The following is a 26,703-nucleotide window of genomic DNA, read 5'->3' as shown; positions in this document are numbered from 1 at the left end:
CATTCAAAGTACTTTAAATGTGACGAATGTCGCTTATGGTGGTGATGTCTTTTCTTTTTCACATCTTCACCCCCTTTAAGAGCCTTCATTGGTATTTTTATGAATGTATTCAATTTTTTTTGTTTTTTTGACACTGATGGCGCAGTGGTTCATTCTGTGGATGAACTACGGTGTTTATCTTTTCTTTGTAATTCAACTTCATATTTTAACTTTAGCTCCTGATACACCCTCATTCATTCAAGGGGACATTGCCACAAAACTTAGTTGGACAAGTCATGATATCTCAGACATAACTTATGAAGATCTCTGCTCAATATTTTTTCTTTTTGAGCAGTAGTGACATAATTTAAATGGAGCTGTACTTTTTTTTTTCGACATATTCATGAAATGGTTTAGTTGTTCAACAGCAATAGTGAAAATTTCTCAGAGACTTGATACCCATCTGTACACTAATGTGGACAAATAAAAACTGAAAGACTTTGAGGGGAGCACCGTTAAGTGGGAACAGCCGTGCATGCTCATGATAAACATCTCTGAGGAGAGATGGAGATTATTCCTCGTTCTGGTGCTGTAGGATGATGTCACCCACTTGTGTGGCTGGTTTTGTATACTGGTCCAAAGAGAATAAAGGAATAGTCTGTTAAAACCTTCAAATGCAGTTTTTCAATACAATCCGTAGGTGGCAACATAACACTTGTGAACTGGGTATTCAGAGCACTGATTTAAACATGTTGTATATTTTTGATGGCATCTCTGCAATATAATTTATTGCTGTCTGCTTTCCAACTCCTAGAGTGATTTTTGTTTAGTCCTAGTACCTATAGTATTACCATCTTTTCAGAGGGGTATATATTGTAGCAGACACTATGTTCTTGTGACAGGAATTGTAATGTAGAAAGTTACATTAGGGGTGAGTGGGGAGAGGAATTTTACACATGCAGTGCAGTACAAATGTTTAAGTGGCCAGAAATGGAGAACTTTTATTTATTTATTTTTTTCTTACAGTTCTGAAGCCTAGGAAACCAACTTAATTTTTGTGTTGAAGTGTTTGCTCTGGTAACAAACATGTGCATGTGTTCTGACGTTAAGCCTTGCTGGTCTAACCCCTGATTTAGAGCTAGGTCAGCTTGACTTATTTTATTTTTTTTTTTTTATTGCTAGTGTTAATCCAAGTTCTGCCGTTTTTTTTTTTTTTGTGATTGAAATCTCATGTTGGATTAGCTCAGTCCAATTTTATTTCTTGACCTCTCACTGCCTTTGAAATTTCTAACTAACCTAATACGACCAGGTAAGTGGAGAAGAAAAGAAGAGGATTCATTTTGAGATTATGCAAGACTTTTTTTTTTTTTAAGATTCTACTGCGAATAGCTATGGTACTTAAGAAGAATTCTGCTTTCACTCTGCTCTGGTTTGCAGTTGTAGTGCCCTCTGTTGATCAAAAACTCTAGTGCTTATTGCATTGTTGTTTTCAGACTTTGTGATATTTGAACTATGGTTACTCATTGAAAGCTGCACTATCTCCCACTTGCAGCAAAATGTAATATGTGCTGCAAAAGCAGCAAGATAACTATTTGTTAGGCTAGTTTCCTTGTATTTACCAGGTTGACCAGCTTTTAGGCAATTAAAAGGCCTGACCTGGCAGACATCTTGTCTTTCATCCTCACTGTATAACAGTGAGTCTAATGAGTTATGGTTTTGTGCAAGTCTGTTTATCTTTAATCTGAAAAGGTCAAATTAAAATAAGCAACCATACATAGAAGTACTAGAAACAAGGATTGTTAGGTACTCGTATGGTGCATTGTTTCTTTTCTTTAATTTTGTTACAAACAGTGCTCTAGAAAGACTAGAAGCACGACTTGCACCTTCTGACATATTAAAGATTTTGAAATTCATCGCCCCTGTTTTATTTTGTGGGATTGAGCAGATAGGAGCGATTTTTAAAAAGAAAAAAAACTATTATTTTGCCGGGAGAATGAAACAGCAGTAAAAAGCCAGTGTTGATTGATATTTGCTTTGCCATGTCACCCTTCTGATTTTCTTTGAGGGCAAACAAAAGCTGTTTTGTTTGTTTTTCCCCTTAGGACGGTGCGGGTCTGGATGAAGAGAGACAGCGGGCAGTACTGGCCTAGCATATATCATGCCATGCCATGTAAGTTCTTGTGAGACTTCTATCTACTTTGGGCAAGTTTGAGCATCAATAAAATACATTATTTGTGTAAATGAGAAATTAGATTGTTTATTGCAGAAGCAATCTCCAGTGAGGCGCAGCAGCGGGAACAAAAGCACATACCCTACATTTTGATATGCAAGATCGTGTCAGTCAATAAGGTGCATTTAAGCACAGCATCAGAACAATTTAAATTCACCTTATTGATCAACTTCCCCTCATTGTTCCAGTGCAGCAAATTTAGCCTGGCACGATGACCCTTTTTAAAGAAGCTATTCCTTCTAGTTGGAGAAGGGTGGGGGGGACTTATCCATTTACACCACTCTGCCTCTACTTGCCTCTTTGTGAAATATAATTTATACAAGGTATCGCTGTGCCCCTGCAGCGATTGAAAATGTAAAGCTGAACTGGGGTTTCTTAACTTCTATTTTCCTATGATAGTTTTCTATTTAGTGTGCATATCTGTTGTACAGGTGGTGAGGAAGATAGTTACTTCATATTTGCAGTACTGCCTTCAAACCCAAGATTGACAGGTGCTGTTGCTTCTCAAAATGTTTTCATATGTGTGAAGTAAAGGTTCATGAGAGAGGGCAGGGACCTGTTTAAACATCTATTGTTACTGTTCCATGTAAACCGGGGTGATATGTATATTATACAGGAACCTCTGGTATATAAATTATTTAAATAAATAAATAAATAAATCTATCAGATGATTGGGGGAAGGTAGAGACCTACCGTAGTTTTTACCTGGGACCACAAAAGGGAGTCAAACCTGCCACACAGCCACATGCAGAGGCTATAGCCATCACAATCAGGGTTACCATATGTTCCACAAATCATTAATGCGAGTAGGATTTGGCCAGGGCCCCCAGTTTGCCATGATTCCATGGTATCTGATGGAATTATCCCTTGTCGTGGAGCCATGATAAATAGTCTTCCTCCTATTACTCTAGTTTGCTGCTGAGGATGCAGAGGAGTAGGAGAGCATGGGAGGGGGAGGAGCAGAGGAGAGTTCAGGAGGAGGGAACAGAAGAAAAATGGATGGGGGGGAGAGCCAAAGAAGGGAATAGAGAAGGGAGGAAAGTACAGAGTTGGGGGAGAGAGATTGTGATGACATGAGTATTAACAGGGTCAGCATTAAACATTCTGGAGCACAGGCAGAAACTAAGGAGTAGCCCCCACGTTGGTTTTGTGGGCACCCTTCCAAATTCTGGGTCATTTCCCTCGTCTTCCTATCACCTCTCCTCTAATCCAGGGTCCTCCCTCCTACCCCATGGCCTGCCTCCACTCCTCCTACAACCTTATCTGCAGTCTTTCCTCTTGATACCTGATCTTTGAACTCCCCATGATTGCCAATCTCCCTACATGCTTTCAATTGATCATTGAGCTTATCTACCCCTCTTCATCTCCGATCCTCAGGCATGGTTGAGTAGCCTTGTGGTTAGAGCAGTGAGTTGAGAGCCAGTGAAGCTAGAGTTCAAATCCCACTTCTATCAATGACTCTACTTATGACATTGAGCAAGTCACTTTGCCTACCATTGCCTCAAGGGCAAACTTAGATTTTAAGTCCTCCAGGGTAGGATCCATCTACTATACACAAATGTGTAGCTTATTATGGAGCTTAGGTTTAGAAAGACAAGTATTTACATCTGAAATCCAGAGCCTGTGACCCATGTGTTCATGTCAGCCAGATAAGAGCAGCAAGGTGTGAAGGTGAGAGCAAGACTGGAAGCTGATGAGTCCTCTGTCACATTGTGCAGTCTGACAGTGGGACCCAGCGCAGCCACACCACAAAACTGATCTTGCGCTGCACCGGCAGGACTCCAGGATGCTGATGGCAGCAAAAGGGTAACTTTTTTTTTTAAAGGAACAGGCTTGTTTATTTTAAATCAAGACTTTATTTAAAAAAAAACCTTTTTATTTAATCAGCATACAATATATAATCAGACATTCCAAGCATCAAAATACATATACAGAAATGCCAATCAGAATAGAATGGAACAAAACATTAACAAAAAAGAAAGCAATAAATATCATCAAAATAATCTTTCAGTCAACATTAAGTGCAATATATTTTTTTCCAGAAACGGCCCCAGATAGTATCATGTTTAGATCTTGTCCCCAGAAGAGACCATACCTCAGCTTTTCAATATCAGCAATATTCTCTGTTTGGTGACACCAGTGTTCTAGGCAAGGATTGTATTTTCATGTTTTAGCAATATTAAACTAGGCTACTGATAATGGATACCAGAATCTGTTTTATTGGAACCCCAAATCAGCTCACTTTTTCCCAGATGCCCAAGGGCATGTGTAAGATGAATAGGACAATCAAAGATTCACGTTCCTGCATTACACCTTTCCAGAGCTGGTTGACCCCGGGCAATCCCATCACATGTGTAAGTAGGTGCCTATTTCACCACATCCTCTCCAACAACTAGAATCGGCCTCAGCAAAAGTAACAGGGAGGACAATAGGTCCTGTGCATCCATTTAATCATCAGTACAGTCTGCTTGGCTGTATTGGCTCTGGCACCGCGCTCCCTCCTACTGGCGGCAGTGGCTCCGGCACAGCGCTCCCTTCTTTGGCTGTATTGGCTCTGGCACATGCAAATGGATGTCCAGAAGCCCCTTTTTGGCAAGGACTGAAGGGCCCCAGTAGGATTATACACTCTAAGCAAGGCATTAACCCGAGGAGATGATTCTAGTGACACAATAACTTGTGTACTAACATTGCAACTTACTTTGATCCTCCACTGTACAGGCAGCCAGTGGAGGTCAGATAATACTGGGGTGATGTGTTCCCTCATGCTGTGACCAGGGATCAATCGGGCAGCTGCATTTTGTAAAAATTGCAATGTATTTAGCATAGACGTTGGCAAACCCAAATAGACAGAGTAATTCAGTGATTGGTAAAAACAAGGCTTGAATGGCTGACCAAACATCAGGAAGCTGGAGTAGCGACTCATTATGCAATAATCATAGTTTGTAAAAACCAGATTTAATTATAGCCGTGATCTGAAGAACAAAAGATCCTCCAGTTTGTTAAAACTCGTCTCTCAAAAGTCTCAAAAACTTTGAATCCAAAAATCATCCCACAGCTGAGGCACAAAAACGAATCCCTTCCTGGCCCATGCACGATAACCAGGGGTAAAAGTACAACTGGAGATGGCGGTGTTACAAAATTTTGGGGACAATGCATCAACTGTTCATGCAGTTTGTTTAAGAATTCGGTGAATTGAATGCCAAACCTCAATAGTATGACCCGGGATTGGACTATTTCTGCAAATAGTCTATGTACGGAAGATGCAGAGAGAAATAACATACTGTGCAATCTAATCTGCCTGCTCCTGCTCAAGAGACACCCAAGTTGGGTCATCAGTCCAAACAAACCACGTTTTAAGACAGACTATCCGGGCACCCCAATAATAGATATGTAAGTTTGGGAGAGCTCCCTGTTTTTTCTGGGTAACCAGAAGGCACTCAGTTTAATTCTAGCTGGTTTATTTTGCCATATAAATTTAACCATAGCCCAGTGCAAGTCAAACGCAGCAGTATGAACATGCAAGGTATCTGCTGAAAAGGATACATATTTTTAGAAGATTATAGCTAAAATGTTCCATCAGCAATTTACTGTAACAATCACTGACGGTTTTATCTGTCACAGTTTCTTGTATAAACACTTCTACTACTTAAATACATACATACAACTTCTCTTTGGGAATCTTTTAGGGAACATATGCTAACAAGAGAGCACGGTTTTCTTTGTATAATACATTTTTTAATCTGAGCTTACTGATAAGCAGGGGCTCTTCAGTAGTGGTGTGGCTTTGCAGGAGGTTTTTTATGGCTTGTTTTTTTCAAATCTTTTTTTTTTTTTCTTCTGGTACATGCACTTGTATCTGCCTCTGGTTTTGGATCTTCTCCTTGGAAATCTTCTATGGGTATGAGTGTCTAAAGCTGAAGTTCAAATCTGCATCTCCTATGTGTGTTCATCATATACAGCTCTCTGTCTTCATAGTGTTCTGCAAGGATTGTAGTGATATAGGTGACATGTTGTATAGTGACCCAGTCACGTAGCAGGAAGAGATGAAACCAGCTTTCTCTGGTTTTGAGATGGAGAGGTAGAACTAGTCTTGACTGGCTCAAGTTGATCATAGGTTTCCTTGCAAGTGAGGTGACGTTTGCTGGCTGTCATTTCTGGAAACTTCCAGATGATTTACATCAGAGGTTATCAATACTTGACCCAAAGTTGTAGGCTAGTGTCCGAAAACATTTGACATAGCAGGGAGCCTGGTCCATTCTAGTAAACGCCTAGGCCAGGGGTGGCCAACCCATGTCCTCAAGAGCCGCAAGCAGGCCTGGTTTTCAGGATGCCCATAATAAATATGCATGAGATGTATTTGGCACACACTGTTTCCACTGTATGCAATCTCTCATACGTATATGTTGTGGATATCCTGATAACCAAGCATGTTTATAGCTGTTGAGGATCTGAGTTGATCGCTTCTGGCCTAGGCTCTTTGTTTAGGTAAATATTTGTCTGCCTGTATACCTCAGAGTCTGATATCTTTCCCTAAAGGATTAGTTTTTCTGTTGGGTATTCATTTGAATGGCTAGTCTTGCCTGGCCTTTGTCTTCAGTCATTATCAAGCTGTCCTCTGCCATGAACTGGGTGGAATATCACAGTATCCCAGCGTTTCACTGTTCAGCATTAGCACTATGACATATTTCCTCAACCATTTTTCTCATATCCAGGGCATGCAATATTCCTGCATCAGTATAGTTTATAATTCAAAGCAAATATTCATCCTACATACTGATGCAGCAGCACCACCACCACGTTCCTCTTGCCAGGTGCTGATTGTGCTGCAGATTGGTATAAGGAGAGGGAAGGATTATTGGGGGGGGGAGGGGTAGCAAGGGGAGGGGAAGAGAGCACCATTTCTCTTTTCGGCTCCATGTTAACAGCCTTCTCAATGGGACCTCTTCTGATTTTGCCCCCCTAACTCCCCCCTTGAGTATGGCTGTGGCTATAGCTAGGAGGGGGGAAATAAGAAAAAAGGATCCATCTGGTTAGGCAGAGTGGCCTGACCTAGGCAAGTAGAGAAGGAAGAAAGAAGCTTGCTGCACCGGGGCCCTGATAGGAAGGAGAGATGGAGAACTGGGGCAGGGGATGGATTCTAACATAAGGGCCGATACAGTACAGTGCGCTCTGACTGGACACTCTGACAGAGCGCACTGTTAGCCGGCTTTTGGATGCGCTAGCTTTACCCCTTATTCAAAACGCGCGTCCAACCCCCCCGAACCTCATAGCGCCTGCAACATGCAAATGCATATTGATGGCCCTATTAGGTATTCCCGCGCGATTCAGAAAGCAAAATAGGCAGTCAAGCCGCACATCTTGCTTTCAGAAATTAGCGCCTACCCAAAGGTAGGCGCTAATTTCTCTGGGTACCAGGAAAGTGCACAGAAAAGCAGTAAAAACTGCTTTTCTGTGCACCCTCTGATTTAATATCATGACAATATTAAGTCTGAGGTCCTGAAAGTTTAAAAAAGTAAAAAAAAAAAAAAAAAAAAAAAATTTAAAATGGGCCCGCGGCTGGTGGGTCGAAAACTGGATGCTCAATTTTGCCGGTGTCCGGTTTCCGAACCCGTGGCTGTCAGCGGGCTCAAGAACAGATGCCGGCAAAATTGAGCGTCGACTGTCAAACCCGCTGACAGCCGCCGCTTCCGTCAAAGAGGCGCTAGGGACATGCTAGTGTCCCTGGTGCCTCTTTTTACCGCCGGGCCTAATTTAAATACAGTAAAATCGCAGGAGAGTATTTTAATTTATCGGCTCGATTGTTAGGAAGGGAAGGTGTAAAGCAGAATTTCTCAACCATTGTACTATGGCAGAAGTGCAGATATGCCAGCAGCTTGTGCTGGATTCTATCTCTGGCAGCTGAAAATAGGAGTTACTATATTTCCTGTTTAAGCCCCTCCCCTTCAGGCAGTGTGCAAGAGACAGAAGAGGAGGGGCTTGAGAAAGGGACAGAGCAATTGTTTTCTGTTCTGCCATGTCTGCTCCAGCTTTGCCCCTCTCTTCCTGTCCCCACAATCCTTACCGTCAAACATAGACTGATGTGTGCACAGCATTAGACTTGTGTTCCTGATTTAACAAGGCATTTAGTGCATAAAAAATATGCACAAATTGGCACACCTCTATGTATATCCCATGTCAATCAATCGGGGCATTAAATATCAATCCCCATTGCAGAGCGGTGCCTAAGCTTAACTCCTGTTCTCTTAATGCTGGAAATGTAACTCCTGGGCAGAGGCAGAGTGAAGTTTCGGGGGCTAGTGTTAGTCTATGGAGCTGATCCTGGAGTTTGTGGTGCAGGAGTCCTGCCCTTGGGATTTATGTACAAATCATGTCTTATGTGCAGAGAATATTCTTTACACGCAAGTTGTTTTGTGAATTTTTTTTTAAATTATTTTTTTTAATTAAATTCCAGATGCCTTGGCATACAATTAGCTTACTGCATCAGCACTTAGCACTTGAGTAAAAAAATGTTCACTGTAGAAATACTGGGTCAGAGGCAGCTTGTGCTTTTGTGAGGGGGAGGGCAAGGAACAGGAGGAGACTGGCAAGAAAATCAAAGTGTGTAGGTCAAGACTAATTGCTATGGAAAGTGAGCTTGTGTGGCTGCGTATCAACCATTTGACCTCAAGCTGAAGAACTGTGGGGCACATCTGGTGCAGATCTTCCACTGATTTGGTAAGAATAAATCTATTTGTGTTTTGGGTTGTTTTTTTTAATACTATTCATTTTATGATTTTTGGAAATCAATTATAATTCTGTCTAACTTATAAATCTATTTTGTAATTTTATTTCTAGTTTTTGCTTTTAATTCTTTGTCTTAATTCTTGTGTGCCATAATGAAGTGGACCCATTGCTGGGTGTACTGCGGCATGAATGATTGAGAATCACTGGTGTCACAGATTACTCGGTACAGTGATATCTTCTTATATAGTTTAAATCACTTAACTCTAGTTTTGTTTTTTATATCTTTGGAAGGGGGAGAGACCAGTTGACACCTTGGCCTGTACTTTAAAATGCCTCGCTATAGTCTTGTGTGCTGCATCAACTTGCTCTTTCCTGTTTGCCCCCCCAAAACCCCTACTTTGCCTCCTTAAATATTTCTGGCTAGAGCTGTTACTGAAATAGATTTAAAGAGCTGGCATAAAGACATTTTTTACTTAATTTTCATGAGGTTTGCTTGCAACAGACAAACTTCCTAGTGTTTTGTGTAACCCCCACCTGGACGGGGCACATAAAATGTGAGAGGCTGTGGCACCTGAGTGAGCTGAGTGACAGTCTTTCGGGACCAGTTCAAATGGAAATGTGGGTCAAGCAGATGGTGGTGTAGACCCGGGCCCAGAGGCAAGGAGGATGGACCTCAGGTCTGAGCTGGCCATGGTTCTCAAGTTTAAGAGGATCCCCTCTCTCACTGGTATTTCCCTTATTGAACCAAACCACAACAGAAAGATGGAGCTCATGCCCCAACAGTATTCAGTCAGCAAAGGTTTTTCTGGTGGTACCAGTCAAAATGAATAGCAATAGAGTTAGATAACTCAGATTAGATCAGAATACATAGGCTTGCTCAGCTAAGCTGAATGATAGAAAATTCTAGAAAAATATATACACCACTTCCCGGCCTAGAAGTTAATTATGCCATACTTGTCCCCATTTCTTACACTGTCTTAGTTCACCAACACTCTGTGAATACAGCTTCCACTCCTTGCTCTTCTACTTCCTTTCTTCCTCCCATAAACTCCATGTATCAGTCTTGATTTCCTAAATCCTACTTAAACTTCTCAGTACTCACGATTGGGTTCTTTGTAGCTCATTGTAAACTAGTGGACTCTGCTCCATTCTTGAATCCATGTCTCCTTAGCTCCAATCAAGCAGATGGCCAGCAGTGTTACCTCAGTGTTACCCAACTCCACTCTTCTGAGGCTCTCGGGTTTCCACTCAAAACCCCCCCCTACATGTGGGGCCTCGTACTCTCCACTTCTTGGGGCTCCTGACTCAGTTTCCTTGACCTTTTGGGTGTTTCTTCTCCCCTGCAGAGATCTCTCAAATGAGAGATCATCTCAGGAAGAACTCGCTGTCCGGATGGGTTCTCTCCAACTGACCACTAATCCATCTTGAACTCTGCCCACCAAATTTTCAGTCACCCCTTTTTATTCTGGATGAAACACTCCAGGACCTTGCTTTTCATCTTTTTAAAGGGAATCTTCCCATACAGAATATCATCCACTCTTCCACTTTAATCACTATGCAGCTGCATCGTGTAACTTCACCAAAACCATGCCAACTAATGGCCTTTTTGTAATACTGCAGCTTTCACATACACTTGGCAGCAACAGTTTCTTCCATTTTTTTATAGCATCTCCACACTTCTCACAAGTCTCCATACAGTAAATTTACTTCCGGATTGGAACCAGATAACCTCCTATACCATGAATCCTCTCCAGGAGTTCCTTTGTGACAGAAAAGGGTTCCTTGTTGGGAGACCCATCGCATAAGGTTTGAATGTGGTTGTTCCATTATCTGTTGAACTTTTACATTCTGGGATGTGCTCCACTGCCTTGTGATGTCATTGGCTGTTCTGCTACCATAGATAAGTGACTTAATAGGTGTGCAAGTGATATGTGAGGAAAGCACAAGTAAGAATGATTGCACTAGTCTGCTCTGCATACACTTTTGTACTGGGGTAGAAAGAAATACAATTATAAAGGAATATTTTGGAGTGGGGAGATTAAGGAGGTGTTCCTGTATAATAACCAGAGTCCCTTCTTCTATTTTTGTGTGTTTCATTTTTTCTGTTTTTGGTAATGGGATGTTCAGAATGGTCTGCTTGCTGCTACTTTCTCTTCTTCAAGGTCTTAGTCCCACAGCACAACAGGTGTCAACACAATAGCCTTACGGAGCCCATTACTTCTGTCCCTAATCAATTCTGAGCATCCTCAGTTTAGTCTCTTCCAGTTAAAGAAATGATGCACGTGGAAGCACAGCTTCCTCCACCACCTTCTTGGAGAACCTTGTACTATAGGACTTACACTGGTTGTAAGAGAGATTAACACTTCATATTATATCCTTCACACACACACATTCCTCTTTTCCCTTCCTTTTTTCCTCTGTTTCCTCCTGTGCTATATTTGCATTTATCTCTACTTGCATACAGCAAAGATCTGCATTATTTATTCATATTTCTCAATCCCCTTCCCCAAAGAACATAAGAACATAAGAAATTGCCATGCTGGGTCAGACCAAGGGTCCATCAAGCCCAGCATTCTGTTTCCAACAGAGGCCAAACCAGGCCACAAGAACCTGGCAAATACCCCAACATTAAGAAAATCTCATACTACTGATGCAATTAATAGCAGTGGCTATTCCCTAAGTAAACTTGATTAATAGCCGTTAATGGACTTCTCCTCCAAGAACTTATCCAAACCTTTTTTGAACCGAGCTACACTAACTGCACTAACCACATCCTCTGCCAACAAATTCCAGAGCTTTATTGTGCATTGAGTGAAAGAATTTTCTCCAATTAGTCTTAAATGTGCTACTTGCTAACTTCATGGAATGCCCCCTAATTCTTCTATTATTCAAAAGTGTAAATAACAATTCACATCTACTCGTTCAAGACCTCTCATGATCTTAAAGACCTTTATCATATCCCCCCTCAGCTGTCTCTTCTCCAAGCTGAACAGCCCTAACCTCTTCAGCCTTTCCTCATAGAGGAGCTGTTCCATCATTTATCATTTTGGTTGCCCTTCTCCATCGTAACTATATCTTTTTTTTTCTTTGAGATGCGGCAACCAGAATTGTACACAGTATTCAAGGTGCGGTCTCACCATGGAGCGATATAGAGGCGTTATGACATTTTTCGTTTTAGTCACCATTCCCTTCCTAATAATTCCTAACATTATGTTTGCTTTTTTGACTGTTGCAGCACACTGAGCCTATGATTTTAAAGTGTTATCCACTATGATGCCTAGATCTTTTTCCTGGGTGGAACTCCTAATATGGAACCTAAAATCGTGTAACTACAGCAAGGGTTATTTTTCCCTATATGCAACACCTTGCACTTGTCAACATTAAATTTCATCTGCCATTTGGATGCCCAATCTTCCAGTCTCGCAAAGTCCTCCTGTAATGTATCACAATACGCTTGTGATTTAACTACTCTGAATAATTTTGTATCAAGTACAGATCCCTGAAGCACTCCACTGTTTACCCTTTTCCACTGAGAAAATTGACCATTTAATCCTACTCTCTGTTTCCTGTCTTTTAACCAGTTTATAATCCACGAAAGGACATCGCCTCCTATCTCATGACTTTTTAGTTTTCTTAGAAGCCTCTCATGAGGGACTTTGTCAAATGCCTTTTGAAAATCAAAATACACTACATCTATCGGTTCACCTTTATCCACATGTTTATTAACCCCTTCAAAAAAAATGAAGCAGATTTGTTAGGCAAGACTTCCCTTGGGTAAATCCATGTTTACTGTGTTCCATTAAATCATATCTTTCTATATGCTCTACGATTTTGATCTTGAGAATAGTTTCCACTATTTTTCCCGGCACTGAAGTCAGGCTCACTAGTCTGTAGTTACCCGGATCGCCCCTGGAGACTTTTTTAAATATTGGGATTACATTGGCCACCCTCCAGTCTTCAGGTACAATGGATGATTTTAATGATAGGTTACAAATTTTAACTAAGATCAGAAATTTCATTTTTGAGTTCCTTGAGTACCCTAGGATGCATACCCACCCGGTCCAGGTGATTTGCTACTCTTTAGTTTGTCAATCTGGCCTACTACATCTTCCAGGTTCACAGTGATTTCATTCAGTTCATCTGACTCATCACCCCTGAAAACCATCTCCGGAACTGGTATCTCCCCAACATCCTCATTAGTAAACACTGAAGCAAAGAATTCATTTAGTCTTTCTGCAATGGCCTTATCTTCCCTAAGAGTAGAACATAAAACACAAAATCAAATGCAATAACATGCGCCATAAACTAATGGAACCTTTTCATGCACAAACATAGCAAAACAATATGAGGACAGAGAGAGCTGAGCTGGGGGGAGTTTGTGTTTCATAAAACATCTTGATGACAGATGTTAACTACTGCATGGATATTCATGCTTGACCATTCTCTCATTTGATCATATTTTGCCTCCTTTGTGTATTATCATGTGCATGCAGAATTTGTTTTTGGGTCCAGTAGTTTACTTCCTGCTCCTCTCTAGGCCTCCAGCTGACTCGGCACTAGCCTCTTGATTTCATTCTCTGCCCCCTCTTGTCTCCTCCCTTATTTTATATTTGCCTTGTAACTCAGCCAACCATTGCAGCAGCTGTCCTTAGGCAGGGGGACACCAAGAACAGTGCCCTCTGAAATCCAATGCGTGCATCCTGGGTCTGGCCACCAGGTGTCGACCTTGAGGGTTGAGACTGCCGTGTACTGGACAGAGATTCACATGCCAGCCTGCAATGCCACTGAGCCACCTCATTAGCCATTTCAGAGGGACTTGAATGTTCCCATACACGGATGCCTGCACCCTCACTGCTGTGTGGGGACAGAGTACCAACTGTTCCTTTAACAGGTGTTGCACCGGAATAGAAATCTATACTCTTGGTGTGTGGAAAAGAAATTGCCAATAATAACAAAAAGCTTTCACTGCAGGGGAAGAGCAGCAACGAGGTAGATTCCTATAGTTGTGGGGAAGATGGAAATCTGCACTGTCTAAATTGATATAGCTGCAGGTTATACAGTGGGAATCCACCGAAACAGTGACGCAGAAGTTGATTGGGACATAACACCGGATGAGATCCAGGAGCAGTGGTAACTGGGGAAATGAAATACTTGAGCACAGAGTTATTGTAGCACTAGCTCCAGTAGCTGAGACAATCCAAAGTGAATGGTCACTCACAAAACCAAATTCAGCTTCTTGCACAATAATGACGTTTACAAGGCGACGAGCCAGGACTTGGACAGATGGGGTTTGATTCTGTAATGGTTTGTTTTTGTTTTGGAAGTGGTTCTTTAGCTGCATTTGGGCTGCTGTGGTCCTGCCTAAACAGGATGTTTTGGAGGGAAGGGATGCTTACTGCTGAATATATATCTTTTTTTTTTTTTTTTTTTTTAATTCATTCCATGCATTCTGTCTTCTTGTTGCACACTTGGAGTGCTTACCAGAGGATCTTTTGGATTACAATCTTTGGTGTCCATATTATTAGAATACAAATTTTAGTTTAACACTGGAAGGATTGATGTCAAAATAACGAGAGATCATACATGTCTTAGGGAGCCTTTAGTATATTCTGATTAGCCATTGCCCCTTCTAGTGTCCCTTGCAGCTGACAAACCATTAGTATTTTTTTTTTAATGTATATTCTGCCTTTTCTGACTGGTTGGATGCTTCAAGGTGGATTACATTCAGCTACTGTGGGTGTTTTCCTGTCCCCAGAGGGCTTATGATCTAAGTTTGTTCCAGAGGCAATGGGGAGGGTGAAGTAACTTGTCCAAGGTCGCAGAGAGTGTTGGCAGGATATGAACCCTGTCTTCCCTAGTTTGTAGCCTGCTGCTGTAACCACTAGGCAGCTACTCCTTTCCTGACTGTGCAGCTAAAGGTCTCCCTCTTGTGGATGGTTTTTCTCTCTACTGATCATGATACAAGAATCTAGCAAATCCCTCTCTTGCACCCCTTTTTATCAAGCTGTACTAAGTTATTTATATAACACTTCACAGATTTACAATCTCCTAGCAAGACCAGATTTGAGTATTATAGTAATAATAATTTTCCAGCTGTGCCTGGTCCTCATGCAAGGCTCCAAAAATGCCTGGTTGCTAGTGGTGACCAAGAACCTGCAACTGGTGACTGCAGAATGCAGCTGACTGTGCACTGCAGGGGCATTGAAGGAGCAGCCCCATAGAGGTCCTACTGCCTCGTCTACTCCCAGCACAAGCTTCAGAAAGGCAGCTCAGGTGCTGCAAGTAGAGGATGTGACAGAACCCACGGGGGGGGGGGATGATAGAGTGCTCTTTCAACATTGCCTGCAATATGTACTTTCGGCCATGTTCTGCTAATTGAGGCTGAGGGGATGGGAAGGACTAAGGCTGGAGGGAGGGGCCACTAAGGGAGAGGAATAAGACTAAAAAGGGGGAACTGACAATAGGGGAAGATGAAGGATGGTGCTTCGCTGAGAGGGAGGAAGGAAAATAGAGGGCTTAGATGTGTTGCTTGCCCTTCTACCCCCTACATATCCCTCCCCCTCTCTGGCACTTAAGATGACAAAAGTGAGTGAAAGTAAGAGGGAGAAGAAAAGATGGAGGTTAGAAATTTAGAGGGGAGGTGGAACAGTATGAAGGAGAAATGGAGAGATGTTGGAGATGAGGGAGAGAAATGTTGTCAAAAAGTGGAAGGGGAGGGGGAGATATGGAAAAATGGGACCTATAGTGAAGGTAAAATGGAAAGAGAGCCTGAAGCAAAAAATGTTTGTGTAACTTGGATATGCATAGAAACAATATGTACAGTATAGTTTAATCTAATCTTCAGTTTCTTACATGCTTTGCCACAAATTGTGCCCAAAACATGGTATTCCAAATCCAAGTGAAATATCACAATAATCAGTTTAAAAAAAAATGGATGAAATAAAAATATCAACAAGAAATAAATCATTAAATACAAAATGTTAATCATAACATAAATCCTACAATAAAATCCTGCTAGATCTCAAGGGGATTTCTCAAAGATTCACCCTTCAGCAGTGACTCATCAGCAATGATCTGCTGCCCTCTGCAGCCCAGCAGAAATTGGGCCTGTTCGACATCAAGAAATGAGAGGGCCAAATAGGTTGGGATTCCCACTCAGGAACAGTGGAAGAGGCAGCAGTAGGGACTGCAGACAGGAGGTGTTTGCTACCTTCTCATTTGTTTGCACGAGCAAGTTCCCCTCCCAGTGGGTTAAATGTCCCAAATCAAGCCGAATTGGGAATTTATTTTGGGTTTTTTTAGATTTTTAGCCCGCTAGATCATAAAGCATGCTCCTAGTAGACAACAGAAACCCCCCCCCCCCACCAGGGGCATGACCTGTTCAAATAAATAAAAATAAAAAATCGTATAATCATAACACTAGCATAAAATAACTAGCTCAATAAGATTGATATTAAATTCATGGTGGAACTTAGAACATTCCCAGCTACCCTGGAATAATGAAACCACTGAAAGTCCCATTATGCATACAGTTCATAATGCCTAGAATTCAGAGAAAAGCTCTCCAGTTCTTTAAACATTGTTCTAGCTAATTTGTTTTCCCCTTGAGATTTGGAACCCATAACACCTATTAACCAAAAGCCCACTTGAATAGCCAGGATTTTATTGGTTTTCAAAAGTATAAATAGTCTTCACAAATCTTGGCTTCAAGAGGCAGGTAATTTCCAGATGGCTGGACACACAGCTGAAGACCCTCTCCCAAATCCCAGAAAGTCCCTAGGTTTTCTGCAACGGGGTGGCCTACGATGCCTGTGAAGGATGCAGCTGATGGATTGGATTGAGGCATGCTTTTTTAAGTGGTACAGGAGCTTGCCAATAGCGTTTATACAAAATAGGGGACATATTGTCCCTATAGTTGGCTCCTCTTATATTTGCTGCACAAATTTCAACCAGTCGCATACAGTGAAGATGTGGGTTTATTTGGTTTTTGTTTTTTTTTTTTTGGAAGCCCAACTAGCGAGCTATTTCAATAATCCAAATGTGTGAATACAACTACCGGCTGCAGTAGGTTAGGGCACTAAAAAAACTCTGGCTTGCCTTATTAAAAAAGAAAACGCAGAACACCGCTATCGACTGTTCCAAAATATTGGTAATAAAGACATCAACCTAGAACAGTGTCCAAAATAGCTCACAGCTAAAGTGTTCTAGGTTGGTGTCTTTATTGCCTTATTCAAAACCTGTAAAGAGAGGGAGCTTGGTCATTGCATTCAGTAAGCCTGTTCCAGGCATTCAGTGCAATAAGATGGAAAGGGTGGAACTGAGATTTGGTATTAGGGGGGAGAAGACAACAGATAAGAGTAACTTGCCTGACTAACAAATTTGTAGGGAAAAAGGGTATATGGGGAAAATAAGAGGAGAGAGGTAGTGAGGAGCAGAGTGAATTTTATATGAAAGCGGATGAGGAGCCAGTGTTTCGATCTGAGAAGAGGATCAGTTGATCGTAACTGTCAGTGGAGGAGCAGTTGCACGACTGAATTTTGAACAGTCTAATGGCCAGAGATTGAGGGAGACCCGCGAGGAGCAGGTTGCAGCAGTTTGAATGGGTTTGACGGTATTAAAACTTGAAACAGTATTGCCATCAAAATGCCCAATTAGAATGCCTTTTTTCTTCTGTAGCTTTTTCAGAAACTTTATTACGTAGTCAAAGAATATGCAGCAAATGTGTAGGTTTTGATCTTTTGCAATAAAGAACTCCCCGGCAAATGTTCATGGTGCAGTGATTTGATTTTAGTGTGTCCTTGCGATAGCAGAATCTCTCAAACACCTCCTTAATTTTCTCCATAGTAACCTAGTAAATGACAGCAGAAAAAGACCCAAGTAATGCCTCCAGTCTGCCCAGCAAGTTGTTTACGGTAGTAACTGATGCTTCATGCAGGCTACCCTAGTAAACAGAGGTTATCCCCTTTCTTCATGTCTATCCTTCAGCCGTTAAGGATCTTCTGTGTTTATCCCACACCCTTTTGAATTCCATTACTGTTGTCTTCACCATCTCTTCCTGAGGGCATTCCATGTATCTACTACCCTTTCCGTGAAGAAACTTTTCCTGATGTTCCTGAGTCTAACCCTCTTGGAGCTTCATGCTGTGTCCCATAGTTCTACAACTTTCTTTCCATTGGAAAAGGTTCAGTTCATGTGCATCATTAATGCCCTTCAGTCTCCTCTGTCCTTCCTCTCATGCAGGTTATACATATTTAGGTCCTTCAGACTCATCTCACAAGTCTTCTGGTGCAGACTCCACCCCATTTTTGGTGCCTTTCTCTGGGCTGCTTCCATCCTATCCTTTTTGAGATACTGTGTTCAATTCTGGAGACCATGTTACAGGTAAGACCTCACCAAGGATCTTTTATAGGGGCATCATTGCCTTCTTTTTCCTGATGGTCATGCCTCTGTCTGTCTGTCTGTCCGTCTGTCTGTGTAGCCCAGCATCTTTCTAGCCTTAGTGACCGCCTCGTCACATTTCTTCGCCGCCTTCAGATCATCGGACACTATCACTCCGAGGTCTCTCTCCTGGTCTGTGTACATCAGTCTTTCTCCCCCATCACAGAGAGCTCCTTTGGATTCCTGCACACCAGATGCATGAGACTGCACTTCTTGGCATTGAATCCCAGCTGCCAAATCTTTGACCGCTCCTCAAGCTTTCTTAGGAGCAGTCGAAGGTTTGGCAAGGAAACATTAAAATTACCGTATTTTTCGGACTATAAGGCGCACATAAAAACCTACGATTTTCTCAGAAATCGGAAGTGCGGCTTATATATGAATTTTTTTGCTGCCACTCTGTTTCTTTTCTCTCCATCTTCTTCCCTCAAACACACAGGTTCTCATTCTCACATGCATTTCTCTCTCTCACACACACACTGGCTCTCACTGTCACATGCTGTGTCTCATACAATCATTCATACACTCAGTCTCTCACTCCCACATGCTGTCTTGCTCAAGCACAGGCTCTCACTCACCTCTAGGCCTCCTCTTCGCGGGTCGCCGCAGGATGGGCTCTGCAGTGGCCCTGCTACCGGGCCTCCTCTTCTTCTCGGGCCGCTGCGACTTGAGATTCGCAGTGGTCCGTAAACACAAGTGCTGCTCCACGTCTGCACGCGCTGATGCTTCCCCTCCTTCCTGCCCACGCGGCTCCGGCAACGTTTACTTCCGGGGACGCACAGACAGGAAGGAGGAGGAGCATCAGCGCGTTTAAACGCGATTTTTTTCTTGGCAGCCGCCCACCCCTCGCTACGCCACTGCTGCGCCTTATAATCCGGTGCGGCTTATATATGAATCTGGACGCCTTAGCAGGCGCTCATTGATAATGCACCTTATAATCCGGTGCGCCTTATAGTCCGAAAAATACGGTAATCATCACTGCAACTTGAACATTTCCTGTAGACTCTGCGGCAAATGTTCATGGGGGTATACAAGCAAATCCTAGGACAGGGATTCTCTGCTATGGGCCTTAAGGGGCTGCAAGTGGGTTTGGTGTTCACCATGTCCATGAGGAATGTTCATTAAATATATTTGCATATGTTTTAAGAACCAGGCAAATTCCCATGACTTAATTACCCTGTAAACCAGACCTGTTTATGACCCTCAAGGGTTAAAGCTGAGAACCCCCATCCTTAGGAGAATGCAGCCCAGGACATTTTGGGGGTACCTACACTCCCAATTTTAGTGAAACATAAAATAAATTCTCTTATTTTATTTCAAATATTCTTCAAGCCACATTAAAAAAAAAAAAAAAATGGTTAAAGATCAGAAAAAGGAAAAACTAGTTCTCCTTTCTCTTCTTGAGTAAGCCTTCAGAGGCAAATACAGATTCATTTCAGTAAAGCTGACAGTTCTGGCTCTCCCTGTTGTACAAAGAGGCTTTTGTTACTCAGTCACTGCTCTCACTTGCCCTTTCGGTTCAATGGGTATTCACACCACAGGGCGAGGACCACACAGTGCTGCCCGTTCAAATCCGGGATTTACAGGACAGAATGAACTGTACCATATTCAAAGAGCCTCTTTCTGCCTGTATCCTTCAAGAAATAAATCGAGTAGAGACTAATTAAGCGTTTGGCTAGCTAGGGAGCTGCATTCGAGAAATGTAGTCCTCGAGAACTGTATGCGTCATGATTTTTTTGGGGGCGTTATTTCATCATCATCTTCATTTCTTTCAGCTCCATGTTCATGCATGTCTTTTAACCCGGAAACAAGAAGGCTGTCCATAGGTCTAGACAATGGTACAATCTCAGTAAGTACATATCACTAAGATTTCTGTTGAAATAATGTTCCATCTGTGTTGTGAATATTTGCAATATTTGCTAGCATGACGCACGGACCAGAGACGGGAAAGAAGAGCTTTGTGAGCTTTCTAAATAGCACAGAAGATTAGAATGTACTCATCTGCATATGCGGTAATGCTCTTGTTAGCTTTGCTGCATGAACACAGTGGTCACTTTAGACAGGCCCATGGGGGGTCATTGACCTATTAAATTATGCTGGGATTCCATTACCTTCATTCATTGGTTCCAGATTCATTATCATTTTTTAACCATCTAGTGCTTTGGACTTCACATAATTGAATAGCGTGAGCCTCTGGGTTGTGCATTTCTAGAAGGAACTCTGTAGACTTGTGCTGTGCACTCTGACTTCTGTTTTTCATAAACTTGTCATAGAATGGAGCTACATGAGGGGTAGAAATGCAGTTTGCTCTGGGATTGTACAGCTGGAAGTCATGATGTACTGTGGGGCCTTTGCTTAACCGAATAGTGCTGTGTGCCCCAAAATATCACTCTAGTTTTAAAATTAGCACATTATTATGTCCTATGTGGTGCTTTTAATGAGGGCTTATGCCACTGGCGCAGTGGCAAAGGTGGAGTACCATTGGGTAAGGTTTGCAGGTTGCCTGGCTGTGCAAAATCTATTTCTCTTTAAAGCAAGCTCTGAATTTGTCAGTTAAATGTCGTCATCAGTATTAATAACGTGTTGGGATGGTGCATTGCTTTCATGTGGGAGATCTGGGCCCAGTTTACCAAATCCAGCTTCTGCTCCCAGGTTCCGATTGCCGCACCCAGGAGGTTTTCCGCTTAGGCCAGGCCGAGGATGCTGTGCAACTGCAGGCTGTGAACACGGCCGCCGTAAGAGCCCAAACCATCACTTAACATAGATATCTATTGGCTGCTTTGAGAGTATATCTGTGCCAGGTTCTGTAGAAAGCCATGGCCTATGCCTCTCCATTAGAAGCTTGCTATTGCAGAGACTGGTCTTGTCTAGAGGGATAATGGGTTTTAAAAGGACGAGGGAATCCTGGGTAATGACAAACGAAGGCCCTTAGCACCTCAGCCTCCAATTACCCCCTCGTTAATGGTAGATTTGGGCAGGAGACCGAAGCAGTAGAAAGTGGCTGCCTGGCCAGGGGGAAAAAAATGCCAAGCTTCATTTTAACACCTGCCAAAGGTAAACCATAGTATTTGAGAAATATATCCAGTGAAGCCAGTAGGAAAAAAAAGGTGCGGCAGCATTAGAAATAGGATGGGACATGACTGCATGTTGTACCGATGATATATCAAAGGCACAGTCTGTGTATGCTTTCAGGAGGATACTGTTGGAAGAAATATGAGCCTGGTAAAAGGGTAAAATTAAAATGGCAAAAGTGCTTTAACCTCACTATCGAACTGAAATTAGAAGGAATAGCTAATTTTTTTTTAATTAAGCTCACACCTTTTGATAACTCGGTGAGTTGTATTCAGGTATCATAGGTATTTCCTCTCCCCAGAACACTTACAATCTAAGGGCCAGATTTACTAAGCTTTTACCCCAGAGACACAAAATGGAAGAAAGTCCTTCCCCTGCATGGCCTCAGGTACAAACCTAGGGCCTGATTGACAAAGTGACTTGCCCAAGGTCACAAGGAGCCAGCAGTGGGAAGAAGGGGGGGATTTGAACCCTGGCTTCCCTGCTTCTCAGCCCTTTGCTATAAGCACTAAGCTACTCTTCATTGTAAAATGTTTTGGATAACCCCACTCCTGTGATTAGAAGCTTTCTTAACTAGGACAGCACATGTTAATCTGCCATGTTTTGGGACCTACAAGACCATTTCATCCATGGGAGGACCTTGCTTTTAAAAATGATACAATACAGAGAAATGCTGGGTATTGTAGGGACTCCCCTGAGCTTTAGTGTACAGAACCTCCTGGGGTGGGAATATCTTATCTGTGCAGTGACATCAGAAGGTTTGTACCTTTTCATCCTACACAAGCCAAGCCCTCCTTACCTGTACATTTATCATGCAGGCTAAAATAAATAAATAAAATTTCCATGTTCATATGTTTTAATATTAAAGCATTTCTTCTATAAAACAGATCAAGGCAGATGTTTCAAGATGTTTTCTCCTCTTTCATGAATATTAGTATATTCGGCTCATTTCTTCTGTTGTCAGAAACACTCAACCTAGACCTTAATGACAATTTTCCATCTCCAGAAAGCTACCACAGGTCAGATGCACTTAGCATTTTTTCCATAGATACAAAACGGGAAGAGCTCCTTGATATATCGGACTCGGTTTGTCTTCATTAACTTTCTCTGCTGCAGGATTAGACTGCCAGTTCTCCTGGCTCAGCTGGAGCACTTTGGTGGTCCTTGCTTGCCCAGGAGACCACACCCTCTTAAGTACCACTAAATCCAGCTCAAGCATGACATGACAGATAAGAAATAAAAGGAAAGAAACCCAATGAGGTGCCTGCTTGTTCTGGGGTGGGGGAGGGGGGGAACCAATGTTCACCCTTGCGCACACGTCCCATATTCAAGTGATGAGGTGGGAGGGAAAAAGTTACTCCCACTTACCCAAGGTGTAACCCCCCCAAGAGGAGGTCTTCTCACGATCCCTGGCCAGACCCTATTAGGCCTGCTCACTGGCCAACAGTGCTAGCAGTGAGGGCAGAAGTGCATTCACAACTGGCTGCAGATCCCCTCTCCCTGATTTGGACTAGCTTCTTTCCTTTGAGGAGGAGAAGCAGTTTCCTCTTGCTCCTTTGGGTTTCTCGCTCAGTTGGAACCAGCTTGTTGTTGGGCTACAGTGCCATGAGATTATATTTAGAGCTACCTGGGTTTTCCCCGGGTTACAACCCCGCACCTAGCCCAGCCCGTTCAGTCCTTGGCTAGAGGTTACAGACTGTGGTTCCTTCGGGAGCCCAGTGCACATGTACTCTGAACCTGGCCAGTAGGTGTCGCTGCTGTGCAGTGGCAGAGAGTCTCTCCATGCCAGGGCAGCACTGTCACCGACCACTGTGCCCACTCTAGTGCAGCTGGTTTTAAATCCCTTCTTAAGGTGTTCATTCATAATATGACTAAAATCTTTTGGCAACGTTTGCATGGGCGCTAAAGTGCTGAAAATGGGAAAATCTTTTCTTTCATTCAACCTAGGGGTGCATCCTATATGAAGAAGACTTTAGCTTGTGCTGGAAAGCAGAAACTGAATAGAAAAAGCCTAGTAGAGCTCTGGCAGCTGTATGGGCCCCCTTCCCCCGAATGCAGTTTTTCAGCATCTCATGATCTCATGTCATTTTCTTGCTTTTGTGAGATTTTATTTAGCAAACATTGAAATGTTACCAATCCAAGACATTTTTTTTTCTATTGGTGGATCAAAATAGGCATAAAATAGCATCTGAAAAAAAAAAAAACAATAACAAATAAAACAAACCTCATAAAAAAGACAATTAAAAGATCCAAAGGATCTGATACACTGTAGGGAACAGGATGAGGACATAAGATGCAGTAAGTCCACCGAGGTCCCTGGCATTCACTGACAGCAACTCTGTAGTGGAAGTGTCTACAGATAGGGGCTGGGGAGTACCACTCTTTTTTTTTTTTTTTTTTTTACACATTTGAGAGCAACAGCCCACAGTAAATTAATTATATTTCAGAGGGATTTTCCCACTGGTGACCAAAAGATAAATATAAAAAAAGAATAGGTCCAAAATACGAATTCCCTTTCTTGTATAATTGGCATTAAAGTTATAGAAGAAGCCTTTTCTACTGTCTAAGTATCACTCTGCCTCTAGGGTTTTTTATTTTTTGTTGTTTTTTAAATTTTGAAGGGGGAGTCTCCCTTGCAGAGTGTATGTTTAGCTGCATCTCATTTGAAGCTCATTATGCATTCTACCTCCACACTCCATTTTCAAAGGTTAATCTTCTGCAACTATAATGGCAATATACGTGTCCTCAAACAACTGCACCCAATACCTGTTTCCACCACAGCTTGCATTTCCTTGCTTTGTGGGGCTCCCTTATGTTAGGACTCTTTAGTGTCATAAGATGTATGGTCTGTGAAGTCACACAGTCTGACTCTCGTTGATACTCTGTGCGTGACCATACAGGGGTTAATTTTGTAACTGCCCTTACTCTTATCCTCAGACTCTACACCAGTTTTCAAAAGGAAAGTACCCCTATACTGTGCCTTTTTAAAATTCCCCCCCCCCCCCCCCCCCGAACTAGCAACACACATTTTCACCAGTGGCGTAGCCAGAATTGATTTTTTGGGTAGGCTATAGGCATGCAGGTTTGAGACCTACTAGTTGTATTCTTACTGATAAATAATGCCATATTCTGCACCTACAATGGCTTTCTAAGTTTACAACAGCCATTATGCATTATGCATGAAACTTAAAAATATTTTACCTCAATTTATTTCAAGCACTTACCAGCATTAAAAATTCCTTATTTGTATTAATTTATTTTATATTTATTGCAATTTATAAATGCACAAATATATTATGTACAAAGCAAACTGCCAGATCCAATCAATCAAGTAATAAAACAAAAATTGTTTTCTTTCATGAATCCTCTTTGCAGAAAGCCAGAAATCATCATAACTACAATAAAATATCATTAGTCATCAAAACAGGTGCAGAGCAGAACTAGGACAATTCACATTACAACTAACATGAAATAAAAATTGAAATTCTGGTGTCATCTCAGCAAAAAATCCCTCTACTGCTATTTTGTGAAGTAACACAAACTCCTGCAAAGAAAGAGACATCTAAAACCTTGCCATACCATACAGTCACAGCACTGACTCTCAGGATTCAAATAACTGCAACCTTATGAAAAAGCAGCAATGCAGATACTACAGCAGGCCATAGAACATTAATACATCACCTAAGGGAATAACAGAACAAGCTGGACTACTACTACAGCGAATGCTAGCAGAAATACTGCACTTCAGTCACACATACAGGCAAGAAGAGACCAACCTTTACCTAAGAGAGCAATAAAAGACTACAAATTAGAAACAGAACCATGCAGACAAAACCAAAATAGCCTGAGAAACTAGATTCTGAAGAGTGGAATGTTGAAAAAAGAGCAAAATGAAAAATATAAGAAATGCACATTCCCAAAAGATGGCGTATTCAAATTGCTAAAACCTCAATTTTTTATTTTTTTTTACCTTTGTTGTCTGATCTTTGTATTTTTCTAATTATTTGGTCCTGGTCTCTTAATGGTTTTCCCATTTTTCCCTTGTTGCTCATCTCCTAATTACTTTTCATTGTGTCTCTTTTCCTACTGTCTTTTTCCCTTCTGTCCTTACACATGTGCGCACACGCTTTCTCTGACTACCTCACAGACAAGCTCTCACTCTCATATGCTGTTCACATTCCCTACACAGACATGCTCTCACTCTACATGCTCTATCATATACACACACGCATACACTCTCTCACCCCCACCCCCAGGCTTTCATTCTTATGCACACCCAGCCACCCATTCTCACCCACACGTACACACACCTGGGCTCCCGTTTTTTCACCCACATACACGCAAGGCCTTTTCATTAGGCACGGCCAAAGTCCTACGTCTGCTGCCGCGGGGATGAGATCCCCCGACGGTATTGCAGGTCTGGCTCTCCTCTTCACCATCGCAGGGATGGGATCCTGTGGCGGCATTGCAGCTCCGGCTCTCCCCTTTGCCGTTGCGGGGATGGGATCCCTCCAACAGGCCTCTTCCAGTTGGGTGGGCCTGGGCCCAAATTATGTGGGCAACTGCCCACCTGTGGCTATGCCACTAACTTACATCTGCTAAAGTGTGCACATAGTTTTCAAAATGCAAAAGTGTTCCCATATTTGCAGACCCTACCCACAGGAATGCCTCTTCACAGTGCTGGCAAAAGTGTGCAAATGCAGGCCCTACATGTTTGCTTTTGCCGGTGTATCGGGTGGGTAATTTTTGTCACAGCCCATTTCCACAGGTAAAGCACCCGCAGAAATGGTTTTGATAATTCCTTTCCTTATGTAGGTGACACTTTATTATTAGAATGTATCAGGAAGCTAAAGCAGCCTGCAAATGGAGCAACAAACGTGTGCTTGGTTCCTGCATCACCCCATAGCTCCATGGTGAGACCGCACCTTGAATACTGTGTACAGTTCTGGTCGCCGCATCTCAAAAAAGATATAGTTGCAATGGGGAAGGTACAGAGAAGGGCAACCAAAATGATAAAGGGGATGGAACAGCTCCCCTATGAGAAAAGACTAAAGAGGTTAGGACTTTTCAGCTTGGAGAAGAGATGGCTGAGGGGGGATATGATAGAGGTGTTTAAAATCATGAGAGGTCTAGAGCGAGGAAATGTGAATCAGTTATTTACTCTTTTGGATAATAGAAGGACTAGGGGGCACTCCATGAAGTTAGCATGTAGCACATTTAAAACTAATCAGAGAAAGTTCTTTTTCACTCAATGCACAATTACA

The 26,703-nt window shown here is 42.3% G+C and overlaps 1 protein-coding gene across 4 annotated transcripts in view; it reads left to right on the top strand.

Moving 5' to 3' along the window:
* The window catches only part of WDFY2 (WD repeat and FYVE domain containing 2), a 251,022-nt gene that overhangs the window by 140,231 nt on the left and 84,088 nt on the right, over positions 1–26,703 (top strand). For 3 of the 4 annotated variants that reach the window (XM_029602801.1, XM_029602799.1, XM_029602802.1), the window contains exons 2-3: positions 2,082–2,149; positions 20,143–20,216. In XM_029602801.1, coding sequence (XP_029458661.1) covers positions 2,082–2,149; positions 20,143–20,216 — 142 coding nt within the window. Of the gene's footprint in view, positions 1–2,081; positions 2,150–18,172; positions 18,314–20,142; positions 20,217–26,703 lie in introns of those variants that run through there. The other variant, XM_029602803.1, reaches the window with a different exon arrangement.

The sequence above is a fragment of the Rhinatrema bivittatum genome, chromosome 5 (genome assembly GCF_901001135.1).
Source record: "Rhinatrema bivittatum chromosome 5, aRhiBiv1.1, whole genome shotgun sequence".
Lineage (NCBI taxonomy): Eukaryota > Metazoa > Chordata > Amphibia > Gymnophiona > Rhinatrematidae > Rhinatrema > Rhinatrema bivittatum.
Note: the sequence above shows the minus strand (reverse complement) of the source record. Positions and strands in the feature narration are given on the sequence as shown.